The 21,669-nt window shown below is 36.1% G+C and overlaps 1 protein-coding gene across 4 annotated transcripts; it reads right to left on the bottom strand.

The window, feature by feature from the left end:
* Positions 1–1,531: 1,531 nt before the first annotated feature.
* LOC135585039 (DNA repair protein RAD4-like) lies at positions 1,532–20,963 on the bottom strand. 4 transcript variants are annotated; one of them, XM_065122024.1, is made up of 15 exons: positions 20,814–20,963; positions 20,681–20,737; positions 20,458–20,582; positions 19,699–19,998; positions 19,494–19,586; positions 19,328–19,420; positions 19,145–19,246; positions 15,948–15,997; positions 10,952–11,707; positions 8,305–8,692; positions 8,024–8,218; positions 7,791–7,943; positions 6,874–7,083; positions 5,412–5,819; positions 1,532–1,850 (listed from the first exon to the last, which is right to left on the bottom strand). In XM_065122024.1, the coding sequence occupies exons 1-14, from the start codon at positions 20,857–20,859 to the stop codon at positions 5,430–5,432; spliced, it is 2,958 nt and encodes a 985-aa protein (XP_064978096.1). In that variant the 5' UTR covers positions 20,860–20,963; the 3' UTR covers positions 1,532–1,850; positions 5,412–5,429. The 4 variants fall into 4 exon arrangements, with proteins under 4 accessions (XP_064978096.1, XP_064978094.1, XP_064978095.1 ...); XM_065122022.1 differs by having other exon boundaries at positions 19,699–20,013; XM_065122023.1 differs by having other exon boundaries at positions 1,532–1,923; positions 19,699–20,013.
* Positions 20,964–21,669: the final 706 nt, after the last annotated feature.

Raw genomic sequence — 21,669 nt, forward strand, 5'->3', positions numbered from 1 at the left:
CAACTAATTAATATAAAATTAACTAGACACTTCTAATGACTTCTTATGTTAAATGAAATAAATTCTTAAGAACTTTTTAAGCATTAAATGTAAACATGCATCCAGAATACATAATGTATGTAGAATGTAATAAATGAACGAGTAGATTATACATCAGATGCAGCAAGATCACAAACAAAACTCAACTTGAGGTTATCCATTGCATGCGGCAAGTTCACCAACAAAAGTCAACTTGAAGAGGCAAAAAATAAATGCATGAAAGCAATTTTATACCCTAGAATTTAACCTCCAAATAACTAAAAGAGCAAACCTGAAATCAACTCACAAATGTCCAAAACAATCCTGTGAAATATCTTACCTAATAGATGAGGATCCAAACTTCCAAAGGTTGTAGATGAAATGAAGAATCATTCAGAAAGGAGAAACCATATTAGTGTTGACAACATCAAAACACCCAAATGATCACACTCATCTTCACCAAAGCGCTTCTTATAGTCAGGAAAAACTCCTAGAAAGTATTTTATTGTTACCTATGATTTCTCAATCCAATCCAAGACTAAAAGTGGCATCGGTGTTACAGTTGTGGGTCTGATCATAAACCAGATGTCAAGATACTTCCAATGAATCACACAACAGTAAACATCAATTGAAAAATGCTACATAAAACAGAAGGAATTAAGTAAATTATAACAGAAATCATATTTAAAATCTCTTCCAATCTCTGGAACAAAACCAAAATTAGAAAAAAAAAAAAACATACACACAATTACTATACCTCTGTTCTTTTCTCGTCATCTTGTTTTTGTGTTCTTTGCCTATACTTTGTTCTCTCCTTTTGGCCACGAGATTAGGGCAACAACGACTGAAGAAAGAAGCCAATGAAGATCTGAACCCACACCATTGTATCCATTTCTCATGGACAGCAGAAGTGGGTTTGGTTCGACATATTGTACTCTCATTGAGGGTGTTCCAGTTATATTATGCTTTGTAATAAAATCGGACCGGCCTTCCTTGACATAGCCTGTTCATGCGAGTTCATGGTATACTGAATCAACTCAAAGCCATTTTTAAGAAAAGACAGTCTGATAAGTAGTTTGGACTGGTCAGCAGTCCCATTACCCCTTTTTTCAGTCAGATAACTGGTCTAATCCGATTTTTGACAACTCTGATGTGTGCAAAACAAGTGACATTAAACATGATCCATGCATTAGAATGCAAAGATCTCTTTTATTCTGTGGAGTGTTTGATTACTAAAAGGACAAGCTTGAAATTTGTAACAGTACATCCATCCACCACAGGTGAATGTTGATAAGCTTTAATGATGCTTCAATAATGACTGTCAAAGGACAAAAACTGATGAACTACTTGTATACTGTTTGTGGCAATAAAGAGGCCATTACTTAGCCCCTTGCTTTGCTGTTCAGTACGTCCTTGTACACAGGAAGAATCTAATAACTACTTGAAACAGAAGGTGTAGTTGTGGAATGAATGCAATAACTTGTAGATGATACCAATGAAAATTCCAAAAAGATGATATCAGTGAAAATTCCAAAACATTTAGACAATGGAATATTGAGAATGATTTCATAACAACCGTTGTAACAAACAGAAGCCAACTCTATATAATTTTTTAACTTGGGGTGTTATCACAACTAGAAATGCTTCAAATTTGGGTATGCAGCTACTCATCCCAAAGTCAAACATTTCTTCCGGTTACTGTGGTTGGATAAATTGCACAGACAAGGTTGAAAAATAAAAGAACTATATATTACAGATGATTGGGACATCCTTCTGATGATTGAGATTACTTTTTCTTCATTTGTCCTTTCACAAAAGTATGCTGTCAGATGCTGTTCAGCAACAAAAGATGGTTAGTGCTATCCCGAGTATGGTAGGCATACTGAGTACTATCATCTGGAAAAACTTGTCAAAATAAAAGCTTTTATAATCTCCCATGAACATGAAAGATGAACCAGCAGAAGCTAAAACAATTGACGGATGAAAAGCCATTAAGCACATTCAATCAAAGTGAAGACTACATAACCGATATACTCTCACCAAAATCTATAAACAAAATAGAACAGGTATGGGTTCTAAAGAATGCATATATATACCTGATGGCCTTTCTGAATAAACCAACATAAACCTTGCATATCCTAAGAGGCATATGACTGAAGAAATCAAACTTAACTGTGAAAGTACCCATTCAGAAAGGATGGTTATGAACACAGTGTTTTTGGTGTCTTCTTTGAGAGTTGAGACACTGGTATTTGGACAAGCCACCAAAAGCAACTATTTCCTATTTAAGAGATTTAAATTTTGGAAGACATCAAAGAAAAAGGTAAGTAGTCAAACTATGAACTCAATACCTTTAATTTTTACTGTTTTTTTATTTTCTTTGGTCTGCCGAAACTGAACTAAACAGATGTTGATGAAGAAAAAACAAAACTGTGCTAAAAATAGCACTAATTATGATTCGAGAATAAAAATTCACCAAGCTATAAAGTCTGGGGTATAAGTAACCATTTGTAATCTGTAATCATCCTTAAAGCTGAAGTCAATAATTCATCATGTTCAATTGACCTATGTGATAGTTTATTTCACATTGGGACTCAAGTAATGCAACATATGGTCCTAGATTGATGCATTAAATTGTCCAAACGAGTGTCAATCAAGGTTCGCAATTTCGGTCTGTATCAGTGTATCGAGACTTGCTCTATACAGTATATACCGAGGCATACCGATTGTATGCCAGGGCGTACTAAGCGGTATGCCTAAAATAATTGAAAACACTAATACATATTGTATTAGTGTTTTTAACTAATTTAGCCTAAAAGGTCGGTAACGGTTGAAATCGACCAGTACCACTCGATACAGATTGGTAACAATCATGTGTTGAGAGAATCTTGGTCCGGTATGTACTGCCCATACCAGACGGTACACTTCGAAATAAAAAACCATGGTTTCAATTACCAATGACTTGGGCATGAGGCTAGCTCGTATTTGGTCCTCAAATAATACTGATGTTGTAGATCTCACCAGGTCCTCAAAACCTAGATTAAAAAGTATTACAGAGACCCAGAATTTTGCAACCAGAAGTAGAACCCCATATTTCTTCCAAGAATCTCCTAGTTATACTAAAGCAACTAGAATAAGAATATCCAACCTACTAGGGTAGAAAGAAAAAAAAGCAAATTTTACATAAAAGTTGATGAACAAGGAAAAGTTCCAGAATACCAATTTGAAAAACAAAAACACAAAAGCCACAAGTGACTTAACAATTCTTGGCAGTAAAAAAAAATCCAAAGCAGATATCATTTTCCAGCCCTAAATGTTCAGTCTTATGTCCTCTATTTTTTTAATTGCCTATGAGAGTTAACTCATCTTTAAAACGAAAATAGTGAAAAGCTATTGTTTATTTTAAAAAATTTAAGGTGTTTGACTCTTCAAAAGGTTTCTTAGATTTTTGCGTTTCCGGCACATGGAGTGAATATAACCTGTGAGAGAGGCTTCAATCCTACATTGCTAAACCAACTAACCTTCTATTTATTTATATGCCAATTTTTATCACTGTCACAAACAGCTTTCAAGTGTTTTGGACTGAACACGACATGCATCCATGTGCTCCTAGCCTCAGTGCACCATGTAAGAATTGCAAAGCCATACAATCTGCTTTCTCTTGCCCCTGTTTTCCATGACCTATTCTCCAAATCCAGATGATTATACTCCTCTGTTCCTCTTCTAACTGCCTATTCTCCAAATCTAGGCTTAGGTGACTAGTCTCCTCTTTTCTTCCTCTTCTGTTTTACACCACTTGTTCTCACAATCTAGGGTACTAGTTGATTGTAACTTTTATTTATTTTCCTCTTCTATTTTTCCACCACCTATTCTCCCAGTCTAGCAGTAAATTACTAGGCAAGAAGTACCTTTTTCTAAGTGCAAAAAAATGTAGCCAAAATATTTTGAAGTCACCATGGACTCATGGAGATGGCCGTATTGGCATCATATTTAGAAAGGAGTCACCATGGACCCTTCTGTGACTGAAATCCTCTCTAAAGATGCACTGTTGATGTGTACAGTTAAATAACATCTTCTAATCTCACTTTATATCACCATGAACCCTTCTGCGACCAAAATCCTCTCTAAGGATGCACTGTTGATGTGTTCAGTTAAATAACATCTTCTAATCTGACTTTGCATCCAATGGCTAGTTTACAATCAGCTGCTCTGTTTATATACAACAGCAACCTTACTCTATTTTTGTTAATCTCAATAGTGCACTAAGTTTTCAAAAGAGAGGTCATAAGGTTTCTTAGGTTAGGATCACAAAAAGCTTAGAATTATTTTTATTAACTTTTTTTGGCCAATCACTACATATCTAAACAAATGACATAAATAGATCAGATAGGTGCAATAAGAAATTAAGTTTGAAAATAATTTTTTTTTTTATGACAAATGAAGCAGGAAAGATATTTCAACATCCATCAAGTTGTTTGGCTTACAAGCACCAAAATTTATACTGGAAATTCTTAATTATAGTGCATGAGTAGTAGCATAGCATGAGTTTGGCAGCTGCTTACAAGGAAAAGCAAGTCAAAATGGACAATAAGGTCATTCTAATAAAAGGCAAAATGGTGATCATAACGAAATAACTAATAAGGTTACAAAATGTACTTATTCAACATAACAGACACAAATAAAAACATAACCATCGATGAAGGCAAAAGAAAAAAAAAAGTTTATGCACTAGTTTTCCCATAAAACTTTAATAGGGACATACTTAGCAGATGCCTTATCTTATGTTGTGAAATTAAAATGTAAACTAAACTACTAAACACTAATGAAAATGATATGGGACAAAGCATATAATCAAAATTCCCTAATCATGTGCAGAGAACCTTGTACAAAGCCCAATCGCAGGAAAAAGAACTTGATGCCAACTACAAATAATTGGAATATTAGAGCTTGTTGTTGACCATGGCACCATTCAAGGGTTGGATAAACAAGACTGACAACAAGACACCAAATTAAAGGGCCATTTCTTTGGTAGGGAACGTGTTCTGGAGTTCATATACGAGAGCTTGTATTAATTAGGATTGGAATTAAACAAAACTGAAACTGAGAGCTCAGCAGGATAGATCGACAAGATAGATCACCAATGCATGAAACAATTCAGAGAATATATAATTGGAATATGGCTTAATTACTAATGACTGGTGGAGGTTGAGTTAAAAAGAGCAGAGGAATCAAACTAATGTAGGATATTCAATTGTTTGTTTCTTGAAAAAACTGAGCAGTACGGATTTTGAACCTATAACATGAAACGATGTAAAAAGGCCATAATACAATATGTAATACGAGAAAGTAACCTAGTTAGAGAAGTAATACACTTCCAGCAGAGAATAACTTACAAGTGCAAGATTGATCTGCTAAAATTCCTCCACTTCAATTGAGAATCCACATGAACATCGCTTGGTCCACACTAACGTTTTTTCATCAAAGCTCTGGTTCTCCACAGGATATACATGTTCATGGTCATGATCGGATGGAAAAACAGGTTTTAATTCTTGACTAGATCCATCGCGAAAATCTGAGGCTGAGGGCATGTTGCCATAAGGACTATTTTCTTGAGAAACATTTCTATTACTCTTTTGATCATTGCTAACAGTCTCATGTGTGGATGATGAGTCCACATATGAGTTCTTCAAATGTTGTCTCATAATAATGGAGGAAAGCAGCTGGAACCACCTTGAAAGGGCATGGTTCTCATTCCTCTTTCTCTCTTCAGATTCTCTCCTTTCTTCTTCTTCTGCATATGCCTATTTAAAATGAAGATTCCAACAGAAAATAATGGTATATCAGTCAGAATAAACATCTAAATGTGAACATATTGCAGCAAGCAGTCAGTTGCTGCAATATTATCCACGTGAATGCAAGGAAAGCCAACAAGACATCTTCTGAAAGGACAAAAAAGGCATGAATGTACCAATGAATAAGGAGTAAATTACCACATATTGCAAAAGTTTTATAATATGAAGAGATACTATGTAAAGTTTCTCTATGTAATTTTAAAGCAGAATAACAGTCATTCACATAACAAAATTCATAAAAATACTTCGAGTCCAAATACAAACAAATAAGGTTATCACATAATAGTAATTCAAAATCCAAAATTTGTGTTTCTTTTAATCAACATCTCTATAAGTTTCAAGGTGCCCTAAGCTGCCCACTATCAGTCAGAACGAGTATCAAAGTGCAACACATATGCCTTCATATGTTTCAAGTATCTGATGTGAGTCAGCAAGAGTTTAACAAGTTTTGTTAACAAGACATGACAAGATTTTGAAGCAGATGCTAGTTCTTTGAGAGGTGCTTCCTACTTCTTTCTAGTGATGCACTAACATCAGACGTACATAATGTGGCCATGAGGTCCTTAATCTTATTGCACTTGTAGTCTGCCAACCATCTGTACTGGTTCTTCAATATTTAAAAAGGCAAATTAAGTAAACAATAAACAGACAACAGCTAGAATGCAGTACTTTATGCCTTTGACCACTTTGAGACAGTTACATGATACAATAATCAGTCAAGGTGCTCTGATCAAAATATCAAATAACATGGGTCAGAGTAGGCAAATCACATGTAACTTGCTCTTTATTAAACTCAATAACAAAAAACTGTTATAAAATTATAAAGTTACAAGAGTCATCAACATTGTGAGCAATGACGTCCGGAGAGGTCTGCTCCTTAAAAACATGTACGTTAGGATATGTAGTCTAGAATTGGGATTGTGGTAACTGCAGATTGTAGAACCAAAGAAAAGTTTTAAAATTAAACTAAGAACCGGAAGCAGATGAACCTGATAAAGCTTACCTCCAAGATAGCACCTTTGAACTCACTACAAACCACAATCCCATCAAATGTAGGAATGCAGCGGCCATTTCGAAAATCAAATCCAACCATAGCAGGTGCAAAATCAATTTCCAGTCTCTTTGCAACTGGAACCAATCTGGGTAACCTCAAGTGCGTAGTACCAGGTGGGAGACATTTCTCAGACCATACTTCCACTTGACCACGCTCATTCTATATAGATATTCATGAAAAAAATGAGTCAGTAATTACCTAAGACATCGACCAAATATTTAACCAAAAAAATTCAGGGCAGTAAGATGGATAGTGTAGCTGTATACTGCATATCTAGAAAGAAGTACTAGAAAACCATAGAATAAGTAAATAACGATGAATCTTAGTTGACGTCACAAACAAGATGTCTTCCGAAGACATCTTGTATTACATAAATAGATTTGAAATGACAGAATGATTGATACATCAGTGTGAGCATATTGAAAGTTCTTTACAAAGTGACGAACTAAAAGTAGAAAAATATAAAGCATAGCGTTACTAATTAATCAAATTAGAAATTCAGAAACAAATTTCACCACGATGACTGATAATAGCAATAAGCCTAATCAGCTAAAACAACAGTCTCATTGTTGCTACAGAGATTAGTAATAAAGACTAAAAAAATGCGCATCTGAAGTTTAAATTATGCCTAATCCGCATTATAGACATGAGTGCAACATCATATAAGGCACAAGACTTCTGACTATAAACTTGGTTTCCAAATAATTAATGTTTATCCTAATTGCAGAAGCAACTCCATGTACCCAATAAATTTATGACGACTAAAAAACCAGAAGAGAGAAACACAAACAAGGTCACTTTTAAGCCAAGGGATAAGGAAAAAGAAACTATGATTTTTTTTAGTAGAAAGTGAAGTATACTATCACCTTTGGCACAATCCCATTTACAGCATGGGGGAGTTTTAGTGGTTCCAATTGCCACTTCCCAAAAAGTTCTACAGAAGGTTTGCCATAATCCTCTTTGGGAACATCTACTTCAGTTGTCTGTCCACTGACAAAATATCTTGAACGTTTCACTACCTGGAAAAGAAGAAAAAAAAAGGTTTACATAAAAGAAAGGCAGCTGGATAATAATCATGTTGATAGTTTACACTTTACACCTTTGCTGGCATTTCACTAGCTCTAACTTGCAAGCCCTCCCGTAACCACTTTTGCTTCGTTTGTAGGTTCTGGACACAAGACCGAGGATATACAGGATGACCTGAACAATAACCAAGTATTGGACCTTTTGGATATAGGACTTGATACTTCATCAACCACTTTTCAATAGCATAAAGATGGTGATTTTTATAGGCCTACATTGCATAACAATGCATTAGGAAAAAGTTATCTTCACACAAAAATCACCAAGTTATTACTTGTAAGTTTCTCATGTAGTTACCAATTGATTCGTAGGAAGAGGTTCAGTTAAAGCCCTAGTTGCAAGTTCCATATCTTCAAGAGAGTCCCTTGATTCAATCCAAAGGCAGTTAGGTAAAGCTTCAAGATCCAGTGACTTGGTAAGATTGGACACTTTCTTACCCAATCCATCAGCAACACATGGACTTTCTAGGGGCCTCTGAGAGGTAACCTGATTATTTCTGAAATTCATTTCAACAGAACTGATCACTTTCTTCTCTCGATCAGAGGGAGCCTTTCCATGCAATTCCTCCAATTGAACCACACTTCCAGCTGTAGCTGATTCGAACTTCTTTAGCGGTGCCAATACTGCTTCCCACCACTGTGCATTTATTCTTTTGGAAGCAATTTTGTACCAGTGCATGCAATACCTGAAAAACAGTTAAGTGGATTTCATGATCTCTAAGAAGCACATTCTTTCAAGTTTCAACTTCTTGTAAAATACTGGGTAGTTGTTTAAAAACAGGATTTCTCAAAATTGATTTCTTTCATATACTGGTAATAGAGACTGGCCTCACCATGCTATTTTCTAAGTATCCCACAAGTCCTTGAGAGGCATCAAGAAGCTTCACAGATAAAGGTATATACGAAAAAGGGTAATTCTTTCTCACAGTCCAACAAAATATCCAATCAAGTTTCAACCCCACAAATCCATGCCATATAACCACAATTGAGAGCAGTTACCTAAAGCAGTTCTAGCAGATGTATGCAGGCTAAGAATAAAGTGTTACATCCAAGGTTCGCAATACCGTACTGTACCGGTGTTTTGACCTGTGCTCGGTACCGGTACCGGTACGGTATACCGAGCGGTATACTCAGGTGTGCCGAGTACTGTAGTTCTACTACAGTGCTACGGTGCACTCAGACCGGTAACAGGCGGTCCGCGTATCGACAACCTGTCGGACCGGTACGTACCGCCCGTACCGGGCGGTACAGTTTGGTACTGCAAACACTAGTTACATCTATAAATAGAGAATTGTTTCCATGAGTAAAACCTGGTCACCCACTTTGCGAAGGACCAACATTACCCCTATAAATATGATTATGTAAAATTTAAATAATAATATATTTTTACCATTTTCAACATTTTATTTTATTTAAATTAGTGGTTCAAGTGTCCTGGCTTGTATTAAGTTAAATAACTACTTGTTATTGGTGTAGATGGTCTTGTATCGATATATAGACTCTATAATATAGAGTCTATATTATTAAGCATCCGATACACTATTCAAAACTAGTTGCAGTACAATATTGAATGGGTATTGTGTTCCATGTGGATGGTAGTTTAGCTGCTTTAGCCCCCCTCTCTTTCTTCTCACTCTTATCCTATTTTTTCCAGTAGTATTAATGAGTATTCTTCACTGGAAAAAACCTAATATCTCTTCTTTCTTTTATTATTTCTCTTTCAATGATTATAAATACCAAAGTTCCTCTCCCAGCAGCAAAGCATAGCAGTTGGGATTTTTTGGTTGTTCCTTGTACAGATTTCAATCTAATAATTTGTATGCAAACTTATCACAGGCTTGTGAGACATACACAAGTGACATAAGTCATAAGGTTGCAACATGATTCTGAGTGGCAAAGGCCCATATCAACAGTAGCTTTACAATCACAGAGAAAGAAATCAAGGTGACATAAAATAATATAAATCTCAAACAAATTTATCACAAGCTTGTGAGACATTAAAAACAAACACAAGAGACAAATGTGTTGAATTAAGGTGGTTGCACTATGATATTGAGACCCGAGCACCTCAATGTGCTTTATCGAGGCACCTTCAACTTACTGTTGCTCAGATGTGAATGTCATCTTCAGCAGATGGGCTAACCAAGATGAACCATTTGGGCGCTGGGCATCCCAGGCACTTGTCTGAGCTACCATGAGCTTAATCAACTCAACATTGTCAGTCTAAAGCCCCATGAGCCTGGTTCAACATGCAAGTGTTAAGAATGTGTGAAACATGACCTAGGTGTAGGCATGCAAACTCATGAGCACATGACTCGGCTGACCAAGGTGCAAGCAGACAACCATTTACCAGCTTGAACCAGCATGGACCTGAACTAATCGCATTGACCAGCACGGAACCCATATGGATCTATACAAAAGCCACCCGGTCAGTACCAGTCAGCAAGCATCCACGTCATTCCAAAGTATACCTTTCAGCTCATACCAAGAACATGGCTATAATCCACGAATGGGATATACAACCATTTTTGCCAAGTGTTCAGTCTGTTATTGAATAAACCAATTAGTTGCAACAAGTAATGGCATTGTGGCATCATCAATCTGCTTAATTCACTGCCTAAAATGAGTGCCTATTTGGTGCATTCTTTGTTCATGAATGAGTGATAATACAACTGTTCTTGGCTCATAGCAAGAGGAAACAAGAGAAAGGAAAAAGAAGGCAATCAGAAAAATCAAGCGATTGACTGGAAATCTAAACAATATCTCTGTAGGAAACCAAGTAATACAGTTAATTTCAAAGAAACAAATTTCTTGAATTGAACTTTTTGTTTTTCTCAACCTTAATAATAGTATGAAGATTGACTAGATATATATGTATTTTGAGTTGTATAATCATATTTATCTAAGAAAGGTCCATTTTAGGATAGAAATAGTGAAGGTCATACCTGCGTGACACATCTTTAGCACCATTTCCAGCAAAAGCAACAACATATCTCAATGGTCTTCTACAAGCAGCAGCTGCAGCTTCTACCCTTTCTGCACCATCAACCATAGCATTTGCAGCATCAACATGCACCCATCTTCCTGTTAAAGTCTCTCCGCTGCAGTAGACTTCTGCCCAGTACAAAGGAGGCCCAGTCCTTCTAGACCAAACTGCACCAGAGCTACCATGCATTGAAACTGAGGAATCTACAGCACTTCTTAGTGTTGGTTTTTTCACAGAAGAAGCTAGTCTTGCCGAAGATACAGGTGACTCATCAATCTCAGAATGTAATTTCTTATCTGCCACAGCTGCAGTGGTTGCTGAAATGGCCATTTCCATCTCCAACATGAACTCCATATCCCCTTTTCTTTTTGATTTTGTGTCCTGACAATTAAACTTGTTATTGCACATTCCAATGGTTGATGTATAACTGACTGGATCATTAGAAGAACAAGCAGCTGCAGAAACCTCAGGCAATTTCTCCTTGCAACCTGAACCTTGCTGCTCCTCATCAAACTTATCCTTACCAGATATTTCCAAGTTTTCATTATTCTTATTCAGTAAATGAACACCAGTTATTTTACTAACTGGACTAGGTGCCAAGACCGAAGTTGAAGGAGAGAATATTCTCATATCCATGCTTGCTCCATCTTGCTTTGTGGTTCCAGTTATATCAGCATCTGGCTTGAGAGAAGCCACATCAAGAATAGACACGAACCTGAAGCAAAGCATTTCCTTTAGTAACTGATGGAAAGTGCTTAAAAGAAATAAAGAGGTTGCATTATAATAATCAAGTGCATCTAACATTATCTGTCATGGATATAAAGCTTGTCCTGCACAGAATGGTTCTCTAAGTCAACAACAAGAATCCATTGAAGATGCATCAAATTCCCAAGTTCATCTTCTGATATCAGTTAAGCTTCTCTAGCCTAACTGCAACAACCAAAACTGTATACTATCTAAAGTCAATAGACAATATCATGTATTTGCATGTTGACCCATACTCCTTGATATGAGTGGTACGTGTCAATTGGATGAGATATTGAAACACAAAACCAACCAGAGTCGGTTGTCTACCTCATATCAAAGTGGATTGTGGCATGCCAATAAATACAGATCATTACAAATCGGCACAAGTTTAATTTAGAACAGGATTTGTATGATATAGGCCGAGACCAACTGGCATGACTTGGTATAGGTCTGTGAACTGTTCAAGCTGAGCCAGTCCAAGATATTATTCACTTGCATGCAACTACCAACAGGTTTGTGCTATAACAGTATTAACAATATTACCAAACATAAACCTCGGTTCTATAAGAATCTTTAACAAAATCTCAGAATTCATTTTCCAATGCCTTAAACAATATGATCATTAGAACTTTGCAATTAAAACAAACCTAAGTGGAATAAAAAATGACAAGAAGAAGCCGCTACACAACAACTCCCAGCAATCTGAGCATCTTAGTCTACGAAAAGCTAGGTGTCTTAGTTTGACTGAGTCTAGATTAGTCTATTTTGATTTTTCAGGAATTGTTGGAAAGTTGCTTTATCAATAATTAGTTGTGTTCTTGTAAGACATTATTATTTTTTGGGACTTACTTTTGTTTGATCGATAGAAGTCTTATCTTCTAATGTACCTAGATGATTTTAAACTAGGAGAAGTTAATGATCTTATATGTATTTTTTAGTAAATCTACAAATAGTCTTAGAAGGTGAAAATTGTGTGACAATCTCATGATGAATTTTTGATGTAAAAAAATACTAATTTCTTAAGGCTTTTGGCCTTCTTTTCTACTATTGCTCTATGATAATATATCTTTTCATCTTTAATTCTTCCTTCAAAGCTTAAACCTTGTCTTTTCCCAATCCAAAGTATCTTGCTTCTCTTATCTTACAGTCCAATTAAAAAACTTTAATTGTCTTTAAGTATTCATTGTACTACTTCATTGACTTATATTTGTGATGCATATTATACTAGATAATGACAAAATCATCCATTACCATGGCTCTCCATTTTGCATCATATGGGACCAACTAAAAGACAACTAAATCTGTTATAAGGGAAAAAAAGAGTGAAATGACAAGAGTTAATAGAATATATATTGAAAAAAGAAGACTAGAAGTCAAAAAGAAATATCCATCAAGGAAAACAATAAAATTGTAAAAGGGTGAACAATGTGCTTAAGACCCACCAATTTGGGATCTAGGGATGGGCAATGTATGATTCCTTACTCCTACAACCATAGAGACTGTTTTCATGACTAAAATCCCAATCTGGGAGGGCGAATATCCACACCTTACCTCTACAAGTAAAAGCAAAACAAACCTCACTTAAGCTGCAAAGGAGAAACCTTACCATTTACTAACACTTGCCCTCCTGGAAAAGTAGTAAGGTAAAGATATACTATTTCTTTCATCCAAAAAGTTCATTGTATCAATGTCATACAAATTTCACCATCTAATGCTTTATTTATAGACTAACTAAAAATGCTTGTATAAAATAAGGACCCAATCAATTTTTCCCAACACAAATATATCTATAACTCTTAACCAAGATTCCAATCTAATCATATCATCTTTTCAAGTGAATGTATAATAAAAACCAAAATAATAATATAAGGCAAGGATTTTAATTTTGGCTAGCAAACCCGTAGTGATCCTGCTCGGGACCACTACAGATCCCATACCAGCATACCATGTTTCAATACATTGGTACACACCAAGTTTCAAAAAAAGCCTGAAAAACTTATTGCCCCAGGCCCCCAAGTCCCTTTACCGAGCATACCGGGTGGTACAAGTCTTGTAAGGAGCAATACAAGACTTGTACTAGGTGTCCCACTTGTTTACCATGTTTTTATGTTGGTAGGTTGTCGGACCAATAAAGACACCCATAACAAACCATATTGAGCATTATTGCAAATTTTTTATATAAGACTCAACCTACATTTATTAAACATTTAAAAATTATTAAAATACTCCTAAATTCATCAATAAAAATTCTAACCTACTTTCACAAACTAAAAACTTGAATTCGCTTGGATTGGAATGCATCAATCATCTTTCTGCTGCACTAAACTTATCCTCAAAGTCTCGTAATGAAGGTACACTAGTTTTTATCTTTAATTTTTTTCTTGGATTCATATTTAGCATTGATCCTGCTTTATATTTCTGCAATCATTTGAAATCATACTGTTTTGTTGGTTTCAAATATCGGGGCATGACATAAAGGTAAAAGACCACAAATGAATTTCAAGGTAAGAAGTAGGCATCTCAAAGGTTTCAAACTTGCTTTGTTAAGAGAACATCTAAAATAGAGTAACATTGTCATGCAAATCCACATGCTGACTTGATAAAGCATCGATCACAAGTGTAAGACAACATAACAATGCAACAAATAATTACAAGAATTTAATCTTGAAATAAGAATGAAAAAGGTGAGAAGAGAAAGACATAGTGAATTATAATAACAAGAATAAAGCTGAAAGCAATACTCAAATAATGAAGATAGTAAGATCCTAAGGAACTAAAAGAAATATCCATCATACAGATAAAGAAAATAGCAAGACCATTAGATATGAAAAATCACAGTTTCTTTCCTCAAAAAAATTCATCATACCATTGTCTAATATGAAAATTTGTCTCCTATCAAGTGCCTTATTACATTATGGAAAAAGGAAGCCTCTAAGTTAAACATAGAGATAAAAGAGGGAAAAAAGATTGAGAAAAAAAGTAGGAGAAGAAAAGAGGGAAGAGAGATAGAGAACTTTAGAAGATGAGATCTTGCATAGTGCAATAATTCAATTCTAGAACATAATGGCTACATAATACCAATTTATAGACTCTCCTCAGCTGATACAAAACTCATCTACTCCATCTAAAACTACATATTTCTTAAACAATCTATTCTGAATCCTTATCTGACTAGGAAAAAGAGATATGTCAATTAGCTAGCTGTCAATTTTATCCACACCACTGACACTCATCGGTGCCTCCAATGAGTCTCAAACACCTAAGAAACCTGTGATCAAATCAAGTTTGGGCTTAGTTTAGAACTCTCCAAATGGATAAAGGTCAATCTGGACTATTGTTGCAGATTAGGAGTAGGAGTTGACCTCATTGACCCATCAATTTTGACCAAATATGATCAAACATTAAAATGAGCTGCCTATGATGATTATGTAAGCCTCTAAGTAATCTTGAGTTGTTGATACAAAATGTGGGTCTTTTCCCTGGGCAGCCCATATGGTAGGGGCATCCAAGATTACTAAGCCCCCATTGTGAAAGGTTGCCCTGGTTCGTCCCTTAGACTATCCTCACAAGACTTGAGCTGACCCAATAGAGCTAGAGTGGAGTCTTTTGTTCTCATTTCACAGGGGCCATGTTTGAGGACAAAGGCTGCGGATCACTAGAAATTTGTATCACAACATTGTTCTACATGTTTCATAATCTAAGGCTTCATTTATGACTAGATAAGGTTGAATAAGAAAATGACTATATCTTCTCTATCCTACCATCTCCTAGTCCAACCTCATCCAGAATCATATTTCTTTCTTATTTTATCATCATTTTTCAGTGATAAATAAAGATAATACAACATAAACTCAAACATCCAAATAAAAAAAATAATCCAAAAACCAATGAATAAAAATATAATTTAGATTCAACCAAATTATAAAAAAATTAATCCTAGATTCAAATACGATATCCTTTCTCACCAATAATCTCTGTTAAGCATAATAGGGTAAGTTTAATAAATAATTTTCAAAGCCTCTTTTCTCACCCTCCTCTACCTCCCATAAAACCACTAACCTCAACTGACAGCTCTGAGAAAGATAAAAGGGCACTTTATGAAACTACAAATTTATAGATGGAAGAAAAGATATTCAAGTTGTGGTTCGACAAGTGCTAATTGTAAATTAGATAGCCTATTTGACTGTTTAACCATCATGTCCACATACCGAGTTGTCAGATTGAGAGCTCTAAACAAGGCCACTGACAATGCAGCAACCTACACAAATAAATCCAACTATTAAAACATTTCATGCAATTCTTCAAGTAAGTAGACCAAGAATTACTATCTATATCTTTCACTCAAATGGAAAATGCTTAGCGATATAAATATATATATATATATATATATATATATGCATAACTGGACAAAAAGAAAGCACAATGTTTGTCTTATATAAATTTAAACTTCAGGCAAGGATTGAAAAGACATGAAGGCACTAGAAAAGGAGCACAAAATTGCATTAGAAGAACCAAAGTTACATTTGATTCACATTTCTTGTTATTCATTGACCAAGAAATCACCTACAGATATATAAGACTTATGCAATGAGATAAAGTTCACTGCCAATTCAAAGATCAGATAAAAAAATAGTGTGACATATTTAAGACAAATTATAAAATTAATTTAAACCAACCTGACCATGGATTAAGAATCTCACAGTCGTAAGAGACACCAGAGTCGAAGAAAAATACAATATCTTACTCAGCCCCTTGATTAATAATAATTTCTCCAAGATAAGGAAAACAACAGTTGAATATTAAGAATTGTGTTCAAGGGCATCAAAACAATCAGCATAATAATGTTCTTTGATGGCCAATAACAACTAAGTGAGCTTTGTGGAGGTGATATGCAATGTTCAAGAGAAAACATCTATTCCAGTTCGACTTTGTCATACCTTTCTTTCTTCTTTAAGTAGCATTGCTCTTGCTTCATCTTTTAAGTTTGAAATCAGTAATTTAAAAAGCGTTAGACATCAAAGCCCAAAAAAGCCCGAGGCGCTAGGCGCTCGCTCGAGCGAAGTGAGGCACTAAAATATAAAAATATATAATATAATTAATAAAATAATTATTTAAATAAAAATACGATATTAAATTAAGAAAATCTTGTAAAATTACAATATCACATTAACAAAGAGTCTCAAAATTCAAAACAATAACAATAATTTCAAATAAATAAAAATTAACAATATTAAAATCAAAATAATATATTATTAATCTAATAAATAAAAATACTATTACTAGTATACAGTTAGTAGTATACTGTTAATATACTATTAACATACTATTAACAGTATACTATCGAAGTGAGAAGAGTGTGAGTAAGAGGAAGATCAAGGCTGCTGATTGAGAGCAACAGCAGCGGAAGAAACGAATGACGACGGTGGCGGTGGCAGCGATAGCAGCGAGCAACGGCAGCGGGAGCGACGAGCGATGACAGTGGTAGTGGCAGCGGTGGCGGGAGCGGCGAGCAAGGTTAGGGTTGGGAAGTCGCGAGAGAAAGGTTGATATTTATGCTTTAGTTGGTTCGATTGAACCAACTAAAGCACTGGAGACTGAACCAAACCTAAAACATTGGTTCGGTCACCCGGTTTAACCCGGGCACTCGCCTGAAGCACCCGACGCCTGGGCTCGGGCGAGCGCCCAAGCGACGCCACTTTGAAGCGCGCCGCCTGGAAATGAAGCGAGGCGCTCGGGCCTCGCCTCGGACTCTTCCTCCTTAAGTATCAATATCACAAAATTCTATTTTTGGCACCTCATTTTGCAACTATCAAATCCTCACACATAATAACTTTTGTGATAAACTATATCTGTGCCAAATGGGCTAGTCTTTGGCACCTATACCTTGTAAATAGCAATCATTTCACCTTGTCTTAAACATTTTCCGTGTCTTCATGGAGATCGGAGGATTATTCCAATTTTGTGAGAATAAATTGCAACTGAAAAGGAAAATTGTCCAACTCCACCAAACAACCTTCTAAAATGTATGGCAAGCCCTCTTTTATTTACATTTATGACAAACTTTAGGAAGATAGTTGATCATAAAATTTTATAAAATAATATATGGAGCAAGGTTTTTAATATCATTCCGTATCACTCGGTATGAGCGGTACATATCAGTTCGCCAGCTGATCGGCACGTGGACCGCCCACTACCAGGCGGTATCAGGTATTTGGCTGCGGTGAGGTGAGGCCAGACGAGGAAGAAAAGGGCATTCGAAAAAGAGGGAGAAACACCGAGAAAGAGGACCGTAGAGTCACCGATGCGTCGTCACCAGCGTCTCGATGAACCTGAGCCCATTGAACCTCGATGTGAACTTGTCTTCCATGCCCTTTCTCGATCTCGATTCGACGCCTCCCTCCCCTGACGATTCCAATCCAAGAGGTAACAACGAGGAGAGTCATACCTCTTTGGAGGAGGAGTTGGAGGAGTGGGGATCAGAGGAGGTGGCGGCGAGAGCAGCAGAAGAGGCGGCCGCGACGAAGACAGTGAAGACCCCAGTCTTCTTCATCTCCGAACGGTCTCCTTTGTCCACTGTCGTTGCACGAAGAACCTTTCAATGTCGTCTTTCTTCTCCCCACCTCCTTGACGTCAAAGGCCGCAGGCAAGGTGACGATAAGAAGGATAAGGAAAAGAAGGACGAGGCAATGACTATGAGGCTAAAATTGATTTTTATAATTTGCTCGGTACCCCATACTGTATCGTACCGAGCAAAGCTCGGTACATCGAGATGGTACGAGATTAAAAGTCTTGATATGGAGAAGTCTCAAATTCTTGCTCTCCTCATTAGCTGACTGGCATGTTAATAAAGAACAGGTTTACAGCATTGACTTAATACCTTAATCTATATTCTTCGATATCAACTAGTCTACAATGCTTTCAAACTTCTGACATGAATGCGCTCATGGATGACCTCCAAATTTAAAGTCTACTTACCTGCATTGTGCTTCTTAGCCTTGATTAATAATTCTTCATCAAACAATGTCAATAACCTACCAGTATACTAGTACTTGGAGTCTATTCTGATGTCATCTATATTCATTCTCTGAACAAATGCTTCTATTTACTCTGAGAATCAAAACAGGTGATTCATTGATTGCGAAATTTTTTTGCAGACCTACTTAATGTGATCTTACCTTACAGTTTCACACTTGGTTATGATCCTAACATAAAAGATATGAAAGAAACTGCTTCAACAAATTGTTGCAGTCAAATAAAAAAGCCAGGCAAGTGAAGAAAAATTCGAACTTCACAAAAAAATTTCCACTAACTATCTAAAGATTGAAAATGAAGTTCACAATCTAAAGTAATGACCAGAATCATTAAGTAAAAAAAATACATAAAAAATAGCAACAGAGATAAACACCTCTTCAGCTGTCCCCTCGTGGGTTTGAAGGGCATACGCAAGATTTGCATTAAAAGAACCCTTATCAATGCTCTGGCTTCTTACACGGAAATTATTACTGAACTGCAGGAAGTACAGAATTTGTGAGAATGTCAAGTAGTATCTGCTATGTACAATATTCAGACTCATAAAAGAATCCCTTACCCAATTTACAAGGGCACATAATCTGTTAGCCGTTAGTTTTTGAACCTCTCCTATTGTCAGCAAGTTGACTGGTAAAAGTGAAAGTAAAGAAGCCTGCAAAACATCTGAAAGTTTAAAGAAAACTTGTTTTATGTACAAAGATTGACATGTAGCAGAATACAAGAACCTGAATCAGAGAATCATTGCAAGCATTGTCAACAATCCTCCCTCTTGCAAGTAGACATAACAGATGCACTTTATGAACAAGCTCTGCTAATTCCTGAAATAATAATTACCCTATGTTTGCCATATTAACAGTGCCCTAAAAAGAATCACACATTGCATAGAAGTACATCCTTAAACATAAACCTGTCTTGATAATTCAGAATTACCTTATCTTTAGCAGAAATTCTTCGAGGAAGCTTCTTTTGAGAACACGATGGTGAGTCAGTGAATTCAACAGTGATCTCCCTACCAACATCATGTGAATAACCTTCTAGATTCTCTGGAACAGGAATGCTACCCTCTTCCCAGACTAGTTCATTTGCGTCATAAGAAATGTCTTCTGCATCACCCTCTTTTACCAATGTGCTTCCTTTACCATTCCTGGTACTACAACCCTTCAGATTAAATTCATGAACACAATCTTTAGTATCTATGCTTCCACTATTCTTTCCAGCTGATTCCTCTACCTGAGATAATAGGAACTGAATATTTTTCATTAGTATGTACCCAAACTATGGCATAAACTTTATAGAATAATGAAAATGCACTACAAAAACTAGTTTTATGTCTCGGTGCCTACTCTTATCATAATGTGTTTTACCCCATCAGCCTCTCACCGTTCAGAAATACTGAATCAAACAACCACAGACAGCTACCACAAACATAAAAGAGAACAAATTTTCATCAATGAAGCAGATAAATAACTAAAATTGCTAAGTAGTCATGAATGCTCGAGCAGGCGAAGAAACAACTCAAAGATAACACCATCCTTCTGTCTCTGCGTAAGCAAACATCATATATCACAACAAGTCATCCTGTGGTTCCATAATGACTGATCCGAAGGCTCCACGCAAAGCTTCTAAAGCGTACCTAACAACACTTCATGTTTATAACCTTGGGGGGAAAAGAACTAGAAATGGGCGAACCTTCTCTTCGGGCTCCCCATGGTAAGCGACACTTTCTTTCCGCCGTTTAGAGCCCAAAGCTGTGTGAGAAGTTGCCTTTTTCGATATATTGACGGTCGTCTCCTCCAATCTAGCGGTTAGGGAACCTAAAAGCGCAAATTGGAGGTAAATAGTAACCAGAACGATGCCACTTTCAAAAAATAAATGAATCGACGAAGATGACAGAAAGAAATCGTTACAAAACCTTTCCCACGCTTCGATTTAGCGCCAGAACTGGTTCCCACTTCGGAATCATTCTGGGCTGCGGAGAAGAATCGACAAATGAGGGTTTCTGCGCCGAACTAATCAAAATAGGGAATAGGGTTAGGGAAACAAACCGGGTGGCGTTTCGGCTCGGCGTTTGGATTGATTTCGCGTTCGCATCTCCAAAACCTTTCAACTTCTCCTCCTCCTTCCTTATGCCTTGTTCAGAAGGGGAGCGGAGTGCATCTTTGATGGTTGGGAGTTCGCCGCGCGGGAGATCTTAGGGTGCGAGTGCGGGTAGATCAATCATGCTACCGTGGGTCGATCCGAGACGTCCAAAATATTTATTTTCTGATAACTTCCGAATGACCGAATCGTCCTTGAAAACTTTCACAGGTAATGAATAATATGTTAATACTTTATTATAATTAGTGACCATAATTCAAAGAAATCATTGAAAAGGAGACTTTTGTAAAAGCACATTCGAGTTATTGAATGGTTAATCTTTTTAAAGGTCTTAGAACGTTTCTATTGAAACCTCAGGATTGGCTAATGTATTATTACATAAATAATAGATTTCATGTTCGAATTCACTTTCAATGTAATAAAATTTTATGAATAATATATACCCTAGAGAAGCTACAAAGTTGGTATAGATTGAGAAAGTATAACTAATCGCAAACTATGTAATTTGTTTTTGTGTTTTCTTGATAAATAAAGATAAAATCTTCAACTCATATGGATTTCCATTTATAGGAATCTTGAAATTGTAATTGTAGGTCCTAACTAAAATGACATCTTTAGAAAGTAAGAAAGATGACAAGTATCAAAATATCAAGAGAAATGCATAAGAAGAACCAATCATTGTCAATCTACTTTACTAGATAGTTTTTCTCCATCTAGTTTGTATCGAATGTCCAGTTGACAGTAGCTTAATTCCAAAGTTTCATAGTCTAAATCTGATTGATGAGAGAGAGAACTACTTGGCCT

Source organism: Musa acuminata, chromosome BXJ2-8 (assembly GCF_036884655.1).
Source record: "Musa acuminata AAA Group cultivar baxijiao chromosome BXJ2-8, Cavendish_Baxijiao_AAA, whole genome shotgun sequence".
Lineage (NCBI taxonomy): Eukaryota > Viridiplantae > Streptophyta > Magnoliopsida > Zingiberales > Musaceae > Musa > Musa acuminata.

Bases quoted from the DNA above. Each gene is read 5' to 3' on its own strand.
- LOC135585039 (XM_065122022.1), bottom strand. From the start codon at position 20,859: ATGCGAACGCGAAATCAATCCAAACGCCGAGCCGAAACGCCACCCG. The intron at 19,587-19,698 runs GTAATTCTGAAT...TTATTATTTCAG, and splicing joins GAATTTCTGCTAAAGATAAG to GAATTAGCAGAGCTTGTTCA. The intron at 15,998-19,144 runs GTGTTTATCTCT...TTATTTGTGTAG, and splicing joins ACGAGGGGACAGCTGAAGAG to GTTGCTGCATTGTCAGTGGC.